Source organism: Hyla sarda, chromosome 6, assembly GCF_029499605.1.
Source record: "Hyla sarda isolate aHylSar1 chromosome 6, aHylSar1.hap1, whole genome shotgun sequence".
Classification (NCBI taxonomy): domain Eukaryota; kingdom Metazoa; phylum Chordata; class Amphibia; order Anura; family Hylidae; genus Hyla; species Hyla sarda.
In genome coordinates, this window is record NC_079194.1 from 221,110,833 (window position 1) to 221,130,353 (window position 19,521).

The following is a 19,521-nucleotide window of genomic DNA, read 5'->3' on the forward strand; positions in this document are numbered from 1 at the left end:
ATAGTGCAGTGTTTTCCAACCAGGGTGCCTTCATATGTGGCAAAACTACAACTCCCAGCATGCCCGGACAGCCTTCGGCTCTCCGGCCATGCTGGGAATTGTAGTATTGCCACAGCTGGAGGCACCCTGGTTGAAAAACAGTGATAGTGCACGTACATGAGGATTTTGCTGAGTGAAGATGACCTGCTCTGTCTGCATTTGAAGTGAATACTAGATAGTATCCTTGTCACTGTAGATTTTGATAGCTGCTTTCCCCCGTGATATAGACTCATAATCCTCTCATTCTATTCTTATCTACAGGACTTCAGAATCAACATGATATCCATTCCAGACTTCTACAGAGGGAAGAATGTCCTCATCACAGGGGCAACTGGCTTCATGGGAAAGGTTCTTCTGGAGAAGTTGCTAAGGTCTTGCCCGGGCATAAAGGCAGTTTATGTGCTGGTGCGACCCAAAGCTGGCCAGAAGCCCCAGGAACGAGTGGCTGAAATGATGAGCTGTAAGGTAAGGTGGTGGAACACCTAATATGTTTGACCTTAAAGGGGTACTCCCGTGGAAAACTTTTTTTTTTTTTTTTTTTTTATTAACTGGTGCCAGAAAGTTAAACAGATTTGTAAATTACTTCTATTAAGAAATCTTAATCCTTCCAGTACTTATTAGCTGCTGAATACTAGAGGAATTTCTTTTCTTTTTAAAACACAGAGCTCTCTGCTGAATAACAAGCACAGTGCTCTCTGCTGACATCTCTGTCCATTTTAAGAACTGGCCAGAGTAGGAGAACATCCCCATAGCAAAGCTATGCTGCTCTGGACAGTTCCTAAAATGAACAGCTGTCAGCAGAGAGCACTGTGTTCCAAAAAAAGAATTTCCTCTGTAGTAGTCAGCAGCTAATAAGTACTGGAAGGATTAAGATGTTTTAATAGAAGTAATTTACAAATCTGTTTAACTTTCTGGCACCAGTTGATTTAAAAATAATTCCTCCGGAGTACCCCTTTTAGGTTTGTCTCAATGTGTTGTTGTAATAATACAATGTGATCTCTGTCAAGGACAAGTTTCTTTTCTCATCTTTAGCTTTCTGTATTGCGTGCTTAAATGGGTACTCTGGTGGAAAACATATATATATATATTTTCTTTTTAAATCAACTGGCTCCAGAATGTTACAGATTTGTAAATGACTTCTATTAAAAAATATTTACCCTTCCAGTACTTTTAATCAGTAAGTTATTTTCTTTTTGAATTTTTGTTCTGTCCACAGTGCTCTCTGCTGACACCTGATGCCCGTATCAGCAACTGTCCAGAGCAGCATAGGTTTGCTATGGGGATTTTCTCCTGCCCTGGACAGTTCCTGATACGGGCGTCAGGTGTCAGCAGAGAGCACTGTGGTCAAGACAAAAAAATGTATTCAAAAAGAAAAGAATTTCCTCTGTAGCATATAGCTGCTAAAAAGTACTGGAAGGGTAAATATTTTTTTAATAGAAGTAATTTACAAATCTGTTAACTTTCTGGCATCAGTTGATTAAAAAAATAAAAATGTTTTCCACCTCTTTTAAAGAGTTATTCCCATCTCTAAAAGTGCTGTATAATGCTAGTATGTGCCATGATTGGTGGGGTACAACCTCTGGGATTCCTGAGTGATTCACTTGAATGCAGCCGCACTGCAGTTCCCGGGAATGGTAGGTGGCTGGGCTGTGATTTTCAGGGAAAAATAGCAAAGTGGCCACCATGCTGAATTAACTCTTTATTCTCAGAATGGATGGGGTCACAGAAGTCACACTCCCACCAGGACAAGTGATGGCTTGTCCTACGGGTAGGTTATTGCTTTATGGGATGGGAATAACCCTTTATTAGCAACTTAAACCATTTCATTATTTGGTTGTCTTTTTGTTTTTGAGGTATAGAAGGGATCATGGGATGGTGCGGGGATGAGTAATCTCACTTACAGCCTGAGATGGCTGCTTACAGAGAACACAAGATTTCATTCAAGTGCAGAAAATATACTGCCTTTTTAGAACTTGTGCATATTTTGTAGTTGCATGACATGTACACTACTGGTTAGGGTAGTGATGATTCCCATGTGGATCTAGAGTGATCAGTCTCTTACTAAGGATGCTTGTCTGCTATGGTAACCCCATATACACAAGGGGATAGTGAGACCTCACAGACTCATTGTTGATGCCGTGTAGGCTGTGTCTCTGATGTAAATAATGTCAATGCAAAAGTACTGGGGGAATTGGAATGGCACAGATAATATCTAGAGCTTTATCTACATCCGGTATCATATCCTGAGGAAGTCCTGCATAGCCTTAAAGGGACACTAGCAGAGTATGGGTGTGTATCTTATATTTCATATCCACAAATGCCAAATCCATTTCATCTCTTGACCCAATCCAGACAGTAAAACATCTCTTTACATAACATATATTCTGGAATGCTTTCAATGTGTCCCTCTTAAAGACCTACTACTTATAAAGGGTTATTCCATTACTTTTATATTGAAGACCATTCCAGGAGTAGGCTATTGACATGTGACAGTGGGGGTCTGACTCCTAGCAACCCACCAATCCGCTGACTGAAAAGTCTACATCATTTTGTCAGCTGTTGTGGCTGTACCTGGTACTGCACTCACATTTTTAAGTGGACTGAACTGGTACACAAGCCACAGCCACTACAGAATACACAGAGCTCTGTCTGGCCCCTTCAATCAGGTGCTTGGTGGGGGTGCAGAAGCTGGACCCCAATGACTTGTTATTGATGACCTATTCTTAGGATATGCCATCAGTATCATTGTCCTGTAAAACCTCTTAAGTCATTTTAGTAGTGGCATGGCCTAGGCTTTGTCTGATTGGGAGGAAGCAACAGACTCCTGTCCACACTGCCCTCAGCAGTAGAGACCAAACAAGAATCCTTGGAGAGAGGAAACCTCTATCATCAGTTTCTACAGTAGTGCTTCTTTCTGGATCTTACAGACACATGGGCCCAGATTTATCAAACTGTTTGAGACCGAAACTGTCCATAGCAGCCAATCACAGCTCAGCTTTCATATGTTAACAATCCCTGGTAAATTGTTATGGGCAAAACCAGATTGTTTTGGTCTCCAAACAGATTGATAAATCAGGACCATGTTTTGTAAATGTTGGGTAGTTAGGCTTATTTAAAGTCCTTTTAGATCATAGGCAGACTGTTTCCTTCAAGTGCTGATTTAGTACATCAGTGCTTGTTAAACCCCCTAAGGACATTTTTTTATTTTTGCACTTTCGTTTATTCCTCCTCACATTCTAAAAATCATAACTCTTTCAATTTTCCCCCTACAAACTCATATGAGGGCTTTTTTTTTGTGCCACCAATTTTATTTTGTAATTACATGAATAATTGTACCACAAAATCTATGACGAAACCAGAAAAAAAAATTGTGGGGCCATGATCTGAAGTTTTCATCGGTACCATTTTATACTTTTTTTTTTTTTCTTTACTATACAAAGTGACCAAAAATATGCAATTTTAGTCTTTTGGGTGTGTGTTTTATTTTAACATATACCATTGACCGTGCGATTTAATTAACGTTATATTTTTATAGTTCGGACATTTACGCACGCGGCGATACCACATATGTTTATTTTTTGTTTTTACATTTTTTTTATATGGAATTTGGGAAAACTCTGTTTTTAAACTTTTAATTAGGAAGGGGTTAATGGTTTTTTTTCACTTTATTAGTCCCCTCAGGGGACTTTTAGGAGGAATCACTAGATTCATCATACAGATCAATATAGTTCCATAGAACCACATTGATCTGTGTGCTCTGCACTCGATTGATAAAGCCTGGTTCAGCCAGGCTTGATCAATGCGAGAGTCGGGACCAGCGGAGGAACAGGGGTAAGCCCTCCACCCCACTGGACCACCAGGGAGTGTTTACAGGTCCCTTTTAGACACCGCTGTTAGCTTTGCTGGCCCTCAGCTACAAGAATCAGCTGAGGGCTGGCCAGTATGGCACGGGCTCGAGTCGGGAGCCCACGCCATACACCGTTAACGGCACATGGACTTGTATACACATCCTTGGTTGTTAAGCAGACTACATGGCTCAGTTATTGTTAGGCTGGGTTCACACTACGATTTAACTATATGGGAACCGGATATGGCTGGAGAGCGCGTATCTAATTCAATTCAATGAGCAGACCAAATTCAAACTGTGACGCCGGTTGGCTAATTTTTGCCCTGTATCCAGTTTTCTGATCGGACCGAAAACCGTGAAATGCCGGATACGGGGCAAAACTTAGCTGACCGGAGTCACTATATGGCTCATTGAAATAAAAGAGATATGGGCCAGGTCTGGTGAATATGGACCAGGTCTGGTGACCTTATCTTCAAACCGTAGTGTGGGTCCATACAAATGATCTCTGGATCGTTCATGCAGCCCTTCACTTACAACGGGGCTGCATGCTGTATGTCCCCCATTTACACAGGGAAATGTGTTTCTGACTAATAATTTTTAGGGTAGCATGACTCCAACAGTGAGTTGATAAATAAGCCATTGCTTATCGGATTGCTGGGTCTAACATTTATCTTTCCCTGCCAGCTTCTGCACCTTGCCATACACACAGTTGGTCTAGTGTGGCTATCTCTCCCAACCCCCGCCATACATTTTGCATGCATGGCTTGGCTAAGTGGCCATGTTTATGTTGTAGGAAGAGGGGAGAAAGCTGTTCCTATCACTTCTGGTGGAGGCTTATCTCCCCTGAACACATACAGATTAGGCATATTGAAATTCCACATGCCTGGTCCTTCATCCCTTGACTACTGCTGTTGGGGGAGATTCAGCAGAACTCCATACATTATTTAGGTGGCTAGTCCTGTTGTCTAATGTATATCACCAACTTAAGTGGTTAAGACCTTTTTGCAGCACCATTATTAATCTGTTAATGTTCATGCTGCCTTTTACTCTCACAAAAGGTCCGGACACCTCTCCCATCTAGTACTGTGACCATGGCAGTCTAACACTGGCAGATATTTGGCTGTTTATTTTGTGCCCCTTTGTGGATCTATTATGTTAAGTTGGTACATATATCCTTCCTTTTGTGGAATTCTGACATTAATGGCCACATTACCTTTCCTTAAGCTCTTTGACAGGGTGCGAGACGAGCAGCCGCAGTGTGCGGAGAAGCTGGTGGCGGTAAGCAGTGAACTGACACAGCCGGAGCTGGACCTGAGCAAGGAAGATCAGGACATGTTAATAGACTGCATCGATATAGTGTTCCACTGTGCAGCCACGGTGCGCTTCAATGAGTCGCTTCGGTGAGTTTATTGCCTTTAGCCATTTCAAACAAACTTAAAGTGGAAAAACCTATTAACACAGGTGGAGAAGGAAATGGCATTGCTACACGTCTATGCTATGCTATAAGGGCAAATCCAGCTTTGAGCATTAGAGACTGGTTACTTGGGACAATGGCAGTAGCAAGGCTCAAAGTCACGCCTTCGGTTGCATAAAGTCAGTTCTGATGTAACTAATGATACCTATGCATAGTGGTAACATGAGGGGGTGGTCGGGCACTAAGACTTAAAATACTAGAATTAAAAATGTGACTTTATTAAAAGGGGCACTCAACTGAACATTTAGCTGTGTGCGCGCTGCGGGGGGTCGGCCACGCCCCTTGTGACATCACGCACACCCCTCAATGCAAGTCTATGGGAGGGGGCGTGGCGGCCGCCACGCCCCCTCCCATAGACTTGCATTGAGGGGGCATGACGTGACATCAAAAGGGGCGTGGCCGACCCCCCGCAACGCGCACACAGCTAAATGTTCAGTTGAGTGCCCCTTTTAATAAAGTCACATTTTTAATTCTAGTATTTCAAGTCTTAGTGCCACAGGGCATTTGTGTGTTGCCCCAGTTTTATGATGGATGATTTATAAATTCTACATAAATACTGGCAGCAATCACAGTATATTACTGGTGGATCTTGCACTTTAAGGCCGCATAGCAGAAACGAAAACACTTTAAGTTTCACGCTGATATTGGCTGGCGTCTTGACATACAGCAAGATACGTCATAGATATCACTATCCATCTGTCAGTTTCTTTGCTGCCTGCCAGGTTTCTTCTAATCTCTCTGGTGGAGGAAGCCAATGGCATCTCGGTCTTCTTTTACTGTCTGCCGTATCTTCTGCTTGTGTGTACAGGCTATCACTGCAGAGCTGAGATGTCAGACGCCTCGTGACTGGTGGCCAGACACAAATGCCATCTCAGCTCATGTCTTACCAGTCAGTCTTGGAAGCATATACAGGATAGCTAGTGTAAGAATATGTCGGCTCAGTGCGGTCTTATAATTTATTTGACATAGCAGAGTTAAGAGGAAGCGTTGGTGTAGGAGATTGTTTCTTTGTTACATGTGACCTATACCTTTGTCAAATATGGTCAAGCCTCCTGCTTTAGGGAGTTGTCTGTAATTAAAATTTTTTTAATATTTGGGAATTGTATAGCAAAAATTTCTCTGACTTCACATAAGAAGCTGGTGTAAACTGCGGGGAGCTTTGGTGACAACAGCAGCATACACAAGATTTGCATTCTTGGTTACTTGCTATCCGACATCCCAGACACCTTCTGCCTGATACAGTAGGTAGCAGTGATGTCAGACCTTTAATCAAGGTTTTTCACCCACGTTTCCTTTGGTGTTTAACGGTGTCCCCCACCTCCTTATAGATCAGTGGTCTCCAAACTGTGACCCTCCAGATGTTGCAAAACTGCAACTCCCAGCATGCTGGGAGTTGTTGTTTTGCAGCATCTGAAGGGTCACAGTTTGGAGACCACTGTGTAATCTTCAATAACTGAATATGCTTCAAAGGTAAAAAAAAAAAAAAAAAAAAAAAAAATGCCGACACCTTTGGTAGAGCTTAAAGGGGTACTCCGTTGGAAAACATTTGATTTATTTTTAAATCAACTGGTGCCAGAAAGTTAAAACAGATTTTTAAATGACTTCTATTTAAAAATCTCAATCCTTTCAGTACTTATTAGCAGCTCTATGCTACAGAGGAAATTCTTTTCTTTTTGAATTTCTTTTTTGTCTTGCCCACAGTGCTCTTTGCTGACACCTGATGCTCGTATCAGGAACTGTCCAGAGCAGGAGAAAATCCCCATGGCAAACCTATGCTGCTCTGGACTGTTCCTGACACGGACAGAGGTGTCAGCAGAGAGCACTGTGGACAAGACAAAAAAGAAATTCAAAAAGAAAAGAATTTCCTCTGTAGCATAGAGCTGCTAATAATTACTGAAAGGATTGAGATTTTTAAATAGAAGTCATTTAAAAATGTGTTTTAACTTTCTGGCACCAGTTCATTTAAATAAAAAATAAAAATAAAAAAATCCCCCGCAGTACCCTTTTAACTAAAAACAAACACCTTGTTCAGCCGAGCTTAAAGGGGTTATCCACCATAGGGGATTTCAGTAGGTACCTGGCAGACAGTAATGGACATGCTTAGGAAGGATCTGCGCTTGTCTTGGGGCTAAATGGCTATGTTGTGAGTCCACCATAATACTGTGGCTAGCTTTTTGTGAACTGGTATTTCCTGTTTGACTTTTCTCTTTTTGACTACAAATCCCATAATTCCATTTCCTCCCTCCCACACATCAACCACCCCACCCAATGAAACATAAATGAGCTGCATCCATTCAAAAGACCTGTAGTTTTCAGTCAGGGTACCTACAGCTGTTGCATTAGTTACAGATTGATCGCTCTCCCACCAAGCGATCGCTCCACCCATTGAAGCAGACAGGCTCCCTGTCATCAGCTGACTAGTGAGTCAGGTCTCTGCCGTATTGCAACCTGGGAAAAATCCGAGACAGCAGTCATTTTGCATGCTGTTAAACATAAATATTGGAATGAAAATCACAGAAGAATTGTGAGAAAACCGTCACACAGGTACAGACACTATATTATGGACTACACTAACTTTACAGCCCCTGTAGCATAGTCAAATAAAATTTCTGGAATACCCCTTTAAAATTTTAGATTGTTGACAGTTCTCTATGGTGTATAGTGAGTGTAGGATATATTCCTTTCCAAGAATAAAAACAACTGTGTCCCTATTAGTGAGTAGACATTTTATGTAGTTCACTATATACTTGTGTAGATTCATCAGAGGTAAGCCTCTTGCTGTTTGATCACAATTTATGGTGTGATAAGGGTAACACATTTTAGCTTGGTAACGTTTGACAGATTAGCTCAGCGGTTGGCAGCAGGTGGTTACAGTGAGGTCATGCAGCCCTAGCGATGACATTGATGCTGCCGTACTGATCCTCTGGAATGGGGGATAATGCACAAAATAAAAATAGGCCGTGTATGGACGGACATAAAAGCCAAGAGACCGGCTGGGCAGGACCTGCACAATGGATGGTTGTCAATGAGGCTTTTGGATGGATATTCTGACCCAGTTCTGCTGGTTGAGGTTTAGTTGGCATCAATTTAATCTTTTATTTTTTTTTATTTCTTTTCTGCTGTTATCGTTGGATTTGTGAGCTGACCCTTCCCTGAATTTCAGAAAGAAACTGAATGTATGAACTGAAAAAAGTAAAATCTAAAGTAACGCGAAGCCTTTATAACTCCAGTGAAAAACTTTTTTTTTTTTTTTTTTTTTTTTATCAACTGGTGCCATAAAGTTCGATTTGTAAATTACTTCTATTAAAAAATCTTAATCATTCCAATACTTATTAGCTGCTGAATACTACAGTGGAAATTCTTTTCCGTTTGAAACACAGAGCTCTCTGCTGACATCATGACCACAGTGCTCTCTGCTGACATCTGTTCATTTTAGGAACTGTCCAGAGCAGCATAGGTTTGCTATGGAGATTTTCTCCTACTCTGGACAGTTCTTAAAATGGACAGAGATGTCAGCAGAGAGCACTGTGCTCATTATTCAGCACAGAGCTCTGTGTTTTAAAAAGAAAATACATTCCTCTAGTATTCAGCAGCTAATAAGTACTGGAAGGATTAAGATTTCTTAATAGAAGTAATTTACAAATCTGTTTAACTTTCTGGCACCAGTTAATTAAAAAAAATAATAAAAAATTTCCACCGTAGTACCCCTTTCATGACTCATCTCCTAAAGTGGTGACATCTCTCTAGTTTTTCCCTGCACACAAGCACTTTGCAAGTAATTTTAGTGATTCATTCTCAAGATTTGTGGGGGTCCCACGGATCATACAGTGATGGTATATCCTAGTTATAAGCCATCACTTTGAGATGGGTTTTCTGGCAGTGTATCATTTCCATATTGTTCCATATAGTCTTTACTTATTGATGAGCAGTGCCTTTAAGTCTAGCAATCCTTCCTGTAAGCCAGTGTTTCCCAACCAGGGTGCCTCCAGCTGTTGCAAAACTCCAACTCCCAGCATGCCCGGACAGCCTTTGGCTGTCCGGGCATGCTGGGAGTTGGAGTTTTGCAACAGCTGGAGGCACCCTGGTTGGGAAACACTGCTGTAGCCAGTCTAGGGAAGATATGTTGAACATATTTATGAAAATCCCACCTTTTATCAATCCCAGATTACATTTTACAATTACAGATATTTGTTGGGCTTAGTGCCACACACATTGGCCCAGATGTGTCAATCTGTCTGAATACAAATCACATCGGATCATTCATTTCCCAAATTGCTCTGGTAACATAAAAGATGAGCTGGGATTCAGTTGCTGTCTATCCGACATAAAATCAGACACACTTTTACCTGAGATAAAGAGAATTTGCTTCATAAACTCTAACTCAAATTTATCAGTTTGTTTTTTATTATATCATTTTCAAACTACAAAAAGAAAAAGCATGTCCTTATATACAAAAAAAAGAGCAAAATGTTTTCTCTCCCCCCCCCCCCCCCCCCCCAACCAATCCACCCACCCCCTCAGGCCTACATACACTATATACATTACAAATATAGGTGCACGGAATCAGAGGGGCAGAAAATGGCCATACAGCTTCCCCCACCCCATATGTCTTTCCCTTTTTATATAAACTGCTAATTAATTTTCATTTTTAATATTTCATCTCACCATACTCCAGTATCTCCCTTTCAATTGTCCCGTTCCAATCCGTCCTCCTGACTCCGCACCCCCCCCCCCACATCTCACAGATTTACACGAATGAGAAATTTATCAGTTTATTTATTTTTAAGCCAAAGTTGATCCAGACAGAAACAAAGTATTTCCCGTTCCCTTTTTAATCCACTTCTAGCTTTGGCTAAAAAAAATTAAACTGAATAAGAAACTGCAGCAAGGATACGTTCACACAACAAAGATCTTCTGCAATTTACCTGCACATTGTACTGTGACTTGCTGCTTGAAGACAGGACGATAGAGCTTCTTCATTCCCAGTCATGACGCAGGGATGTAAAATAAACACGGACTAAACAGCACAAGCAATTGGTTTTTGTTTGCTTGTTGTACATTTTTTTTAAACCCACCCCCCCACTTCCCTGATTTGTATCTCCTAATATCCAGAGTTTCTGCTGATATTTCTTTGACTATGCTCATTGTTTTTTCAGTGATGCAATGCAGTTAAACGTTATCGCAACGCAACAGATGTTACATCTAGCCCAGAGGATGAAGAAACTGGAAGTTTTCATACACGTATCAACCGCATACGCCAACTGCAACCGAAAGCATATTGAAGAAGTAGTATATCCTCCTCCTGTGGATCCAAGAAAGCTCATAGGGTCTTTAGAGTAAGTGCTTACTGTCTGTATGCATCCTCTTCCAGTGTATAAAGGGGTATTCCAGGAAAAAAACATGTGTATATATAATCAACTGGCTCCAGAAAGTTAAACAGATTTGTAAATTACTTCTATAAAAAAAAATCTTAATCTTTCCAATAATTATCAGCTGCTGAAGTTGAGTTGTTCTTTTCTGTCTGGCAAACAGTGCTCTCTGCTGACATCTCTGCTTGTCTCGGGAACTGCACAGAGTAGAAGAGGTTTGCTATGGGGATTTGCTTCTACTCTGGACAGTTCCCGAGACACGTGTCATCAGAGAGCACTTAGACAGAAAAGAACAACTCAACTTCAGAAGCTCATAAGTACTGAAAGGATTAGATTTTTTTTTTATAGAAGTAATTTAAAAGTCCGTTTTAACTTTCTGGGGCCAGTTGATTTGTATATTTTTCATATATAGATATATAATATATATGTGTGTGTATATGTGTCTAAAAAAAATTTATTTTATTTTTTTCCTGGTTAACCCCTTTTAAATGCTATGAGATTCACCTAGGTGGCTTGGAAACTTGAAAGCGTGCCATTGTCATTACAATGCTAGTCTAACTATAAAAATCCCCCCCCCCCCCCCCCCCCAATCTGTTATATAAGTTTCTTGGAAGGTTCTTTATGATCACCTCTGCCATAGAACAAAGGTGACTTCTCAAGGTAATTGCATGCTGCGAATTTCTTGGCTCCTTTTCTTGATGCCACAGGGAATTAATACAGAGACTGTTGACTGGTGAGACGCTAGCGGCCTTCTGTAATTACTGCTCCGCTCACCCTGCATAGCTGTAGTCAAATGTATAAATAAGTCTCTGAAACTGGGCAGAGTGGATAGGGCAGGAGTTCAGATCCCACCATCCAACGTGCAGGGAAGCAAATAATGAGTTGTCAATGGGCACAAGCAGCAGACAGCAGGCTTAGCCCTCGTGCTGTTTGTTCAGCGTAGTTTAGGAGATGTTAAGGGGGGGGGGGGGGTGAAAATCTCTAAAGGGAGTGGATGTAATCTTCCTGTTATGCTTACAAAACAAGTTGCAAAAAACATGATCTGATCTCTTACTGTGCAGGAAGGAGCTCTCCTCGTATTCACACTGTACATGAGCAGAACAGTATTGTACTATTGCCTCCTGCTCAGGCACAGCTCAGAATAATGGTCAGGACAGTTAATGGTATATTCCCCATTTGGGACCCCAGTGAAAGTCTTAAGTAGTTTACAGGTGATTTGCTATCTGGGCAGCCAAATGTAAAATGTCACATAGAAATTGCAGCTTTTTCTCTTCGTGACTTTCAGCCTACATCTGCGTGAAACAACCCTTAATCTGACCCGTGAACATACCCTAAAGCCCCTTCTAAAGGAAGGTGTATGCAGCCTGTGGGCTACATTGTCTTTGGTTTCACTGAAGTCTGCAGCTTTGAGAAGGGAACTTGTACTTCTGCATTTTTATGCTAGGAGGACCATAGCCCTTCACAGCCCAGCCCTTCATTGACCTTTATTCTGTGCCTGGCTGATGTTCCCTTAACTTCTTAGTGTGCCTCATAGTGTTTGCTTAGCGAGATGGAGACGTGATTGAATTGATACATAAAGTAAATGGGCTGCGTCTTAGCACTTTCACCTAGTGAATACATCTATTTACCTTTTACGGTGTCTGCAAGATGACTTTGATTTCTAGCAGAACTAAAGTTCACTAGTTAGGGTTTGTTTCATAAGGCTTCCAGATTTGACTTTCCTTTTTTAAAGAGACTGAAGCTTTTTAGAAGGTAAATAGTAGATATGAGCGAAGTTACAGTGATTCTATTAGTCACGAGCTTCTCGGCTCGGCGTTTGCTGACTTTATCCTGCATAAATGAGTTCAACTTTCAGATGCTCCGGTGGGCTGGAAAAGGTGGATACAGTCCTAGGAGAGAGTCTCCAGCCCACCGGAGCACCTGAAAGCTGAACTCATTTATGCAGGATAAAGTTAGCAACTGCCGAGCCGAGAAGTTCGTGACGAATCAAGTTTCTGAAACTTCGCTTGTCTCTAGTAAATAGATATGGGCACACAAACACTAGTTGACCCAGGATGCTAGCTGCCTTATACATTATTATAGATCTCGTTTGGAATATATAAAACTTTTGTAATAAACCTTATTGGTGGGAAGTGACATCTTTCTCGCCTTTCACTAGCCTGTAGGTCTGTCTGGTAAGTTACCTTTAGGGCTTGTTCACACGGGCAGATCCACAGTGTATTTTTTACGCTGCAGATCCACAGACGATGGACCCCTATAGTGTGTCTCAGATGTGCCTACTTGGAGCAGCAATCCACCACTACAAGCAGACACACTGCTGCGATGTGAGAGTCGCTGTGCATGCGCAGAATACTCGCACACATCACGGCCGCTCTCCCTGAGCTAGGCCGAGAGCAGCCGTGATGTGAGAGAGTATACAGCGCATGCGCGCAGCGACACTCGCATTGCAAGGTGTCAGCTTGTAGTGGCTGACCCTGCTGGTTGTTCCGTTCCTGCTAGTGGTCTGCTGCATCCGTGTTCGTCACTTCCGGTTAGACACTGCGATCCTCCTCGTGGTCCCGAGGTCTTTCTCTTAGAGGTCTGCGCTCCTTCAGATGTTCCCTTTTTTTCGTGATCGGATCATCCGTTTCACTCCTCTATTGAGGCACTGGACTCCGCTACCCAGAGCCCAGAGGAACCTGGATGCTGCGACCTCACTCTCCAATTTCAAAGTGACTGCAGGTGTTATGCTCTGAGCATAACACCGTAAGGTAAGGGACCACCCTGCTGGCCCATTTATCACTATCTATACACGAAGTTACCCTGTTTACCTGCACGAGGTGTGCACCGTTTTCTTTCTTGTATCCTAAGCAGGCACATCTGAGACACATTGTAGGGGTCCATCGGCGGTGGATCCACAGTGAAAAATACACTGTGGATCCGCCCATGTGAACAAGCCCTTATGATGACTGTATACAGTGATACTTGTGAATTTTTACCACAGTTAGACTCCCTTGATTCCTGATATGGCAAATGTCTTTTGATTTACAGATGGATGGAAGACAGCCTGGTGAACGACATCACCCCGAAACTGATAGGGGATCGACCAAACACTTACACCTACACAAAAGCCCTGGCGGAATATATAGTGCAGCAAGAAGGAAGTAAACTGAACATCGCCATCGTCAGACCCTCCATTGTAGGTGCCAGCTGGAAAGAACCGTTCCCTGTAAGTGAAACAATCCCTGGGGTTAACCCTTACCCTGTACAGTGCACAGATCTCTGAAATGTTACTTGTTATTCTTGTGAATGATTCACTTCAAGTTTTCTTCTGGGAAAAAAAACTCATCTGGCCTTAAATGCAAATGTCTTTCATTTCTAGTCCCTTAAGCACTTCTGTGTGCAAGAGTAAAAACAAAAAAAAAACACCTTTTGTTTAGTTTTGAGTGACCAGTGAAAGTGAAATTCCTTTGTGGAAGCAAGCAGTGAGGCCTAAGCTGTATATTTAGTATCTGCCTAATGGCTTCATGGCCTTTTCTGTTTTTAGAATTTAATTTGGACCTGTGTAATAGTCTTACCCTATATATAACAATCTTGCTCAATTCGGCCAAATGTGCACATGTTGTTGCCCTATATTATGCCGGCGGCCCGCATAATATAGAGCAACACACCAGAATTTCTACATGAAAATCCTGCATGAATTTATAGCCAGTACACTTCAATGGGATTCTGCTGTCAATTGAAGTGAATGGGCAATTAATTTCTGCAGAAATTATGGCAGAAATGTTGCTGTGTCAACATAGCCTTAGGATAGTGTTTCCCAACCAGTGTGCCTCCAGCTATTGCAAAACTACAACTCTCAGCATGCCCGGACAGCCTTCGGCTGTCCGGGCATCCTTTGACTTGTAGTTTTGCAACAGCTGGAGACACATTGGTTGGGAAACACTGCCTTAGGATGCCATTCTACAGCTATTGTGTGTATTTCTGATATAAAGCGCCATATATATAATAATTTTATATATTTATATTTATTATATATTTATATTTATTTATTTATTATATATATATTTTATTTATTTATTTAATATATATATATATATATATATATATATATATATATATATATATATATATATATATATATAATTTTTTTTTATTTTTTATTTTTTTATTTATTATATATTTATATTTATTATATATTTATTTATTATAAGCCCAGGCCCAATTCATCTCCCTTCCTCTCAGCCTATTGCAGTACATAAACAAACATATGCTTTTGGAAAAAAAATATCCACATTCAGTGGGAACATTGAGGGAAATTCATCAAAACTTTTGCAAAGTAAACGTCAACCAGTTGCCCATAGCAATCAATGATATAGCTTCTTTTTTTTTTTTTTTTTCATTTTGGAAGACCCCTCTGAAATATAAAAGAAGCGATCTGATTGGTTGCGATGGGCAGCTGGTCAACTTTTCATCAGCACAGGCCTTGATGAATCTCCCCCCTACAGATTTGCAGTGAGATCCACAATGCCTTGGTGCTAATGGGAAGATCTTAGTGGATGAGCCCAGCCAAGCAGTTGGCTTTATTAAAAGGACCCTCCAGGTGAGTGCTATACCTAGTGCAGGACCTAAGGGGGTGGAGCAGGACACAGGGGTCTAGAGAGACTTTTCAAGCCCTGTACTATGTAGAACACGTTTTTTTTTTTTCTCTGTCTCTCGGTTATAGGAAAAATAACTTAAAACACCTCCTCGGGGAGAGGGTAAATGTGACCACCTGCATACAGCTCCAATGAATATACTTGTGCAGTCTAAATTCAGAACTGTAAATGAATTTACAGCCATTGTATATTATAAACAGAGTTTACCTGGAGCTTGTTCTGTGTGCAGTCTCTGTGTACACAAACCTGTTGTATTTCCATCACCATAGCGCTCTATGATTAATTCATGATCTTTCTTGTAGACCTCACAGTACAATGTATAGGATTGTAACCTGACACAATGACTTAGGCTGCAAAGTTTCTCACCTTCTAGTTGTGTTGACAAGAACAACTTTGAACATTTGTTGAATTATTTGGTCATGTTTTCTGTGGCTTTTGTAACCTAAACATGACAAACAGATTGATAATAGGAATTAATGCAACACTAAAGATTGATTTTTTTTAAATTTTTTTAAATTTTTTTTCTTAACAGGGCTGGATTGATAATTTTAATGGTCCAAGTGGACTCTTCATTGCTGTAAGTAATAGACAAGATTAAATGTCATGGTATACCATTATATATCTTATTCATTATACAGATTATAAAAAGTAAACAATGTTTGCTGTTTTACATGCTGTTAAATTGTGTTTTACCATTTATTTGCATAGTATAGTGCCACCTGGTGTTTAAAGTGCTCGGCTGTGTGCATGTCTTCTTGCTGAGCTGAGTGTTGGAGGACATGTTGGCTGCCCTCCTCACAGCCACTGTTCACTTCGGAGCAGCCATTTGGCGTGCATTCACTAGGCTTTCTAGCTTCATATTTAAAGGAAATCTGTTATCAGTATAACCCACACTAACCTGTTGGTACAAGCTTGTACTGCATGTGCCACTAATAAGGAAAATCGTACCACTCCATACCTCCAGTAATCTTTGGTCTTCGGGGGATGCAAATCTTAAAGCACAACTGTCATGGAAATGATACCCCCCAGACTAATACCATGATAGTATAGATGATGATACGTGTAATGCAGCTGTACTTTTGGCTGCTGTTTATCACTCTTTATTAGCACAAAAATAGTTTTATCGTGCGGTCAGCAACAGATTGATAGGCGTTGCTGGGGATCATAATTCCCCACCTCCGCCATGCCTATCCCCTGTGAGTGAGCGCTGGGACCACTGTGTGATTGACACACAGGTCCCCACCCCTGATGTCCATGATGTGCGGGGCCGGCGTGACTCCCCTGAGCCTATACATATAATGTGCACCTTTATGTTATATGAAATACAGTGCCCGTACTCCTTTCTTCTCATGGTGCCGGAGACGCGCTGCTTCTACTTTCACTACAGGCAGTGAGTTCGCTCTCGTTGTCTGCCCCCAGCTCAGTGCGCCTGCGCAGTGCTAGAGACAGGGAGCGAGCTCTCTGCCTATAGTGAAAGCAGAAGCAGCGCGTCTCCAGCATCAGAAAAAGAAAGAGGAGTACGGGCACTGTATATCATAAAGGTGCACATAATATGTATAGGCTCAATGGACATCGGGGGGGGTGGGGACCTGTGTGTCAATCACACAGTGGTCCCAGCGCTCACTTACAGGGGATAGGTGTGGCGGAAGCGGGGCATTACGATCCCCAGCCACGCCTATCTGTCTGTTGCTGATGGTACGATAAAACTATTTTCCTGCCGATAAAGAGTGATAAACAGCAGCCAAAAGTACAGCTGCATTACACGTATCATCATCTATACTATCATGTTATTAGTCTGGGGGGTATAATTTCCATGACCGTTGCGCTTTAAGCTGGGTGCTCTCACTCCCCTGGTGCACCTTGACGGCGGGCATCTTCATGGTAACACCTTGTCCCCTGTGATGGGTTTCCTATGCTTCAGAATGGAGCATTACATGAAGATGCCACCTGGACATCACAGTGCACCAGGGCTCAGCAAGGCCCCCTGTGGGTCCAGTTCCATATTTGCATATACCGAAGCCCGGGCGATAACCGAGGCATGAAGCGAGGAGAGGTAAGTATGATTTTATCATGTAACTTTCACCACAATCCTGTACAGGTGACTGATGACAGATTCCCTTTTATGGTTTGGAACATTTGGCAAAATTGGAAAAACAGAACATAGAAATTCAAAGTTTGCCGGAAGATTAGGGCCCCTGCAGAGCGTATTTTGTGATAGATGAAAAACATCTCTGTAGAAGAATGGGAGAAAGCTTTAACCCGCGTAAGAAAAACTCTTCAATGTTCATCCCATATAGAATCCGCTTATAAAAATTATTCTGAGATGGTATTTTACACCAGACAAAATGGCTCAAGCATATCCAAAAGCAGCAGATGCATGTTGGAGAGGATGCGGACAGAAGGGAACCACAACTCATATCTTTTGGAGGAGTTGTCCCTTAAAGGGGTACTCCGCTTCTCATCGTTTGGAAAAAACTGTTCCAAACGCTGGTGCTGGCGCCAGGAGCTTGTGACGTCATAGCTCCGCCCCCTTGTGAGGTCATTACTTGCCCCCTCAATGCAAGTCTATAGAAGGGGGCATGAAGGCTGCATTGAGGGGGCGGGGTATAACGGCATGAAGGGGTGGGGCTATGATGTCATTAAAAACAGAGTAACTTGTTCTGTTTTATGTGTTCTATGTTATATGTATTTTTTCTTTCTTTTCGTTTTTTATTTAACTTACGCATGAAATGAATAAATAAAATAACTTATGTATACTTACTGATTTATTTTGAATGAAAAAATAACAATAATGACTATTGAAATGAAAAACCTTTTACGACTGGACAATCTCTTTAAATCAATAAGTCTTTGCTTGTGTCTGTCAACTGATTCGTCCCGAGAGGCACTTACCAAGATTGACTCTGGCTGCAGAATGTGATCTAGTACATTACTAGATGTTTGTTTATAGATGGTTTAATTGATTAGCAATCTATACAGAAGCCATTCCTTGCATTGTTGTCATTTTCTTTTTATGTTTTACAGGCAGGAAAGGGGATCCTTCGCACAATGAGAGCTTCCAACAATGCCGTTGCTGACCTTATCCCAGTGGATGTAGTTGTGAATCACACCGTGGCAGCCGCCTGGTATTCTGGAGTGAATAGGTACAGCAGGTGACACTGCTTCACTGTCAGTAGCCTTCTCAGCTGAGCCTATAGCCTTTTTATAAACCATTGTCCTAATTTCTCTGTCTTTTTTTATTTTATTTTCAGGCCTAAAAATATCATTGTGTACAACTGTACGACAGGAGGAACTAATCCCTTCCACTGGGGTGAAGTTGGTATGACTTGTGTTTTTTTTCTTTTCTGTCTTTCCTATAGTCACAGCTTTACTTGGCAATTTGCTGGGAGGATAGTGATATAGAGCAGTTCTGCAGCTGGTATCTATATTATTTTTGCAGGGCGGCCATTAGATGAAGAATGCACTGCTGAATGTGCTAATATTTTCTCTAATTTTAATTATTATTTATAAGCTTTATTTAGCTTGGCATGACTTTTTGTAGGATTTCGCTTTTTTAAATTTTTTTATTTTTTTCTATACTTGCAGGAATGAAGCTATATATTTTTGTACTGATAAAAATAAATGTCTTCTGTGCACAGTGAGTCTCCAAGACCATGACAAGTTTTTGAGCATCAGTTGTTGATTTGGATTTAGTTTCATCTCAACATAAAGTGTGCCTCCAATTTGAAGGAACCTGGGCTAATAGATTATATGCTACATTAGCATAGCCTAAGCAAGCTATCATACTCTGTAAAAGTTGGTACAGCACCAATTTACCACTCTTGGTTTCTATTTAATAAGCAGACCTTTTTACCCTCTAAATAAATATTTCTGATCTATTTATAATGCTGTGGGAAATGATTTAGTATACCGTATTTTTCGTCATATGAGACGCTCCGGCATATAAGACGCACCTAATTTTAAAGGATAAAAATCCAGAAAATAGATTCTGAACTAAATACAATGTAAAGTATAGGACAGTGATCTTCAACCTGCGCACCTTCAGATGTTGCAAAACTACAACTCCCAGCATGCCTGGACAGCCGTTGGCTGTTCGGGCATGCTGGGAGTTGTAGTTTTGCAACATCTGGAGGTCCACAGGTTGAAGACCACTGG

The 19,521-nt window shown here is 41.4% G+C and overlaps 1 protein-coding gene across 4 annotated transcripts in view; it reads left to right on the plus strand.

Annotated features, from left to right (window-relative positions):
• The window catches only part of FAR1 (fatty acyl-CoA reductase 1), a 72,860-nt gene that overhangs the window by 31,660 nt on the left and 21,679 nt on the right, over positions 1-19,521 (plus strand). For 2 of the 4 annotated variants that reach the window (XM_056526578.1, XM_056526579.1), the window contains exons 2-8: positions 301-504; positions 5,111-5,286; positions 10,517-10,696; positions 13,760-13,937; positions 15,899-15,943; positions 18,391-18,518; positions 18,618-18,685. In XM_056526578.1, the coding sequence (XP_056382553.1) occupies positions 316-504; positions 5,111-5,286; positions 10,517-10,696; positions 13,760-13,937; positions 15,899-15,943; positions 18,391-18,518; positions 18,618-18,685 (964 nt within the window). In that variant the 5' untranslated portion in view covers positions 301-315. The remainder of the gene's footprint in view (positions 1-300; positions 505-5,110; positions 5,287-10,516; positions 10,697-13,759; positions 13,938-15,898; positions 15,944-18,390; positions 18,519-18,617; positions 18,686-19,521) is intronic. The other 2 variants (XM_056526580.1, XM_056526581.1) reach the window with 1 other exon arrangement.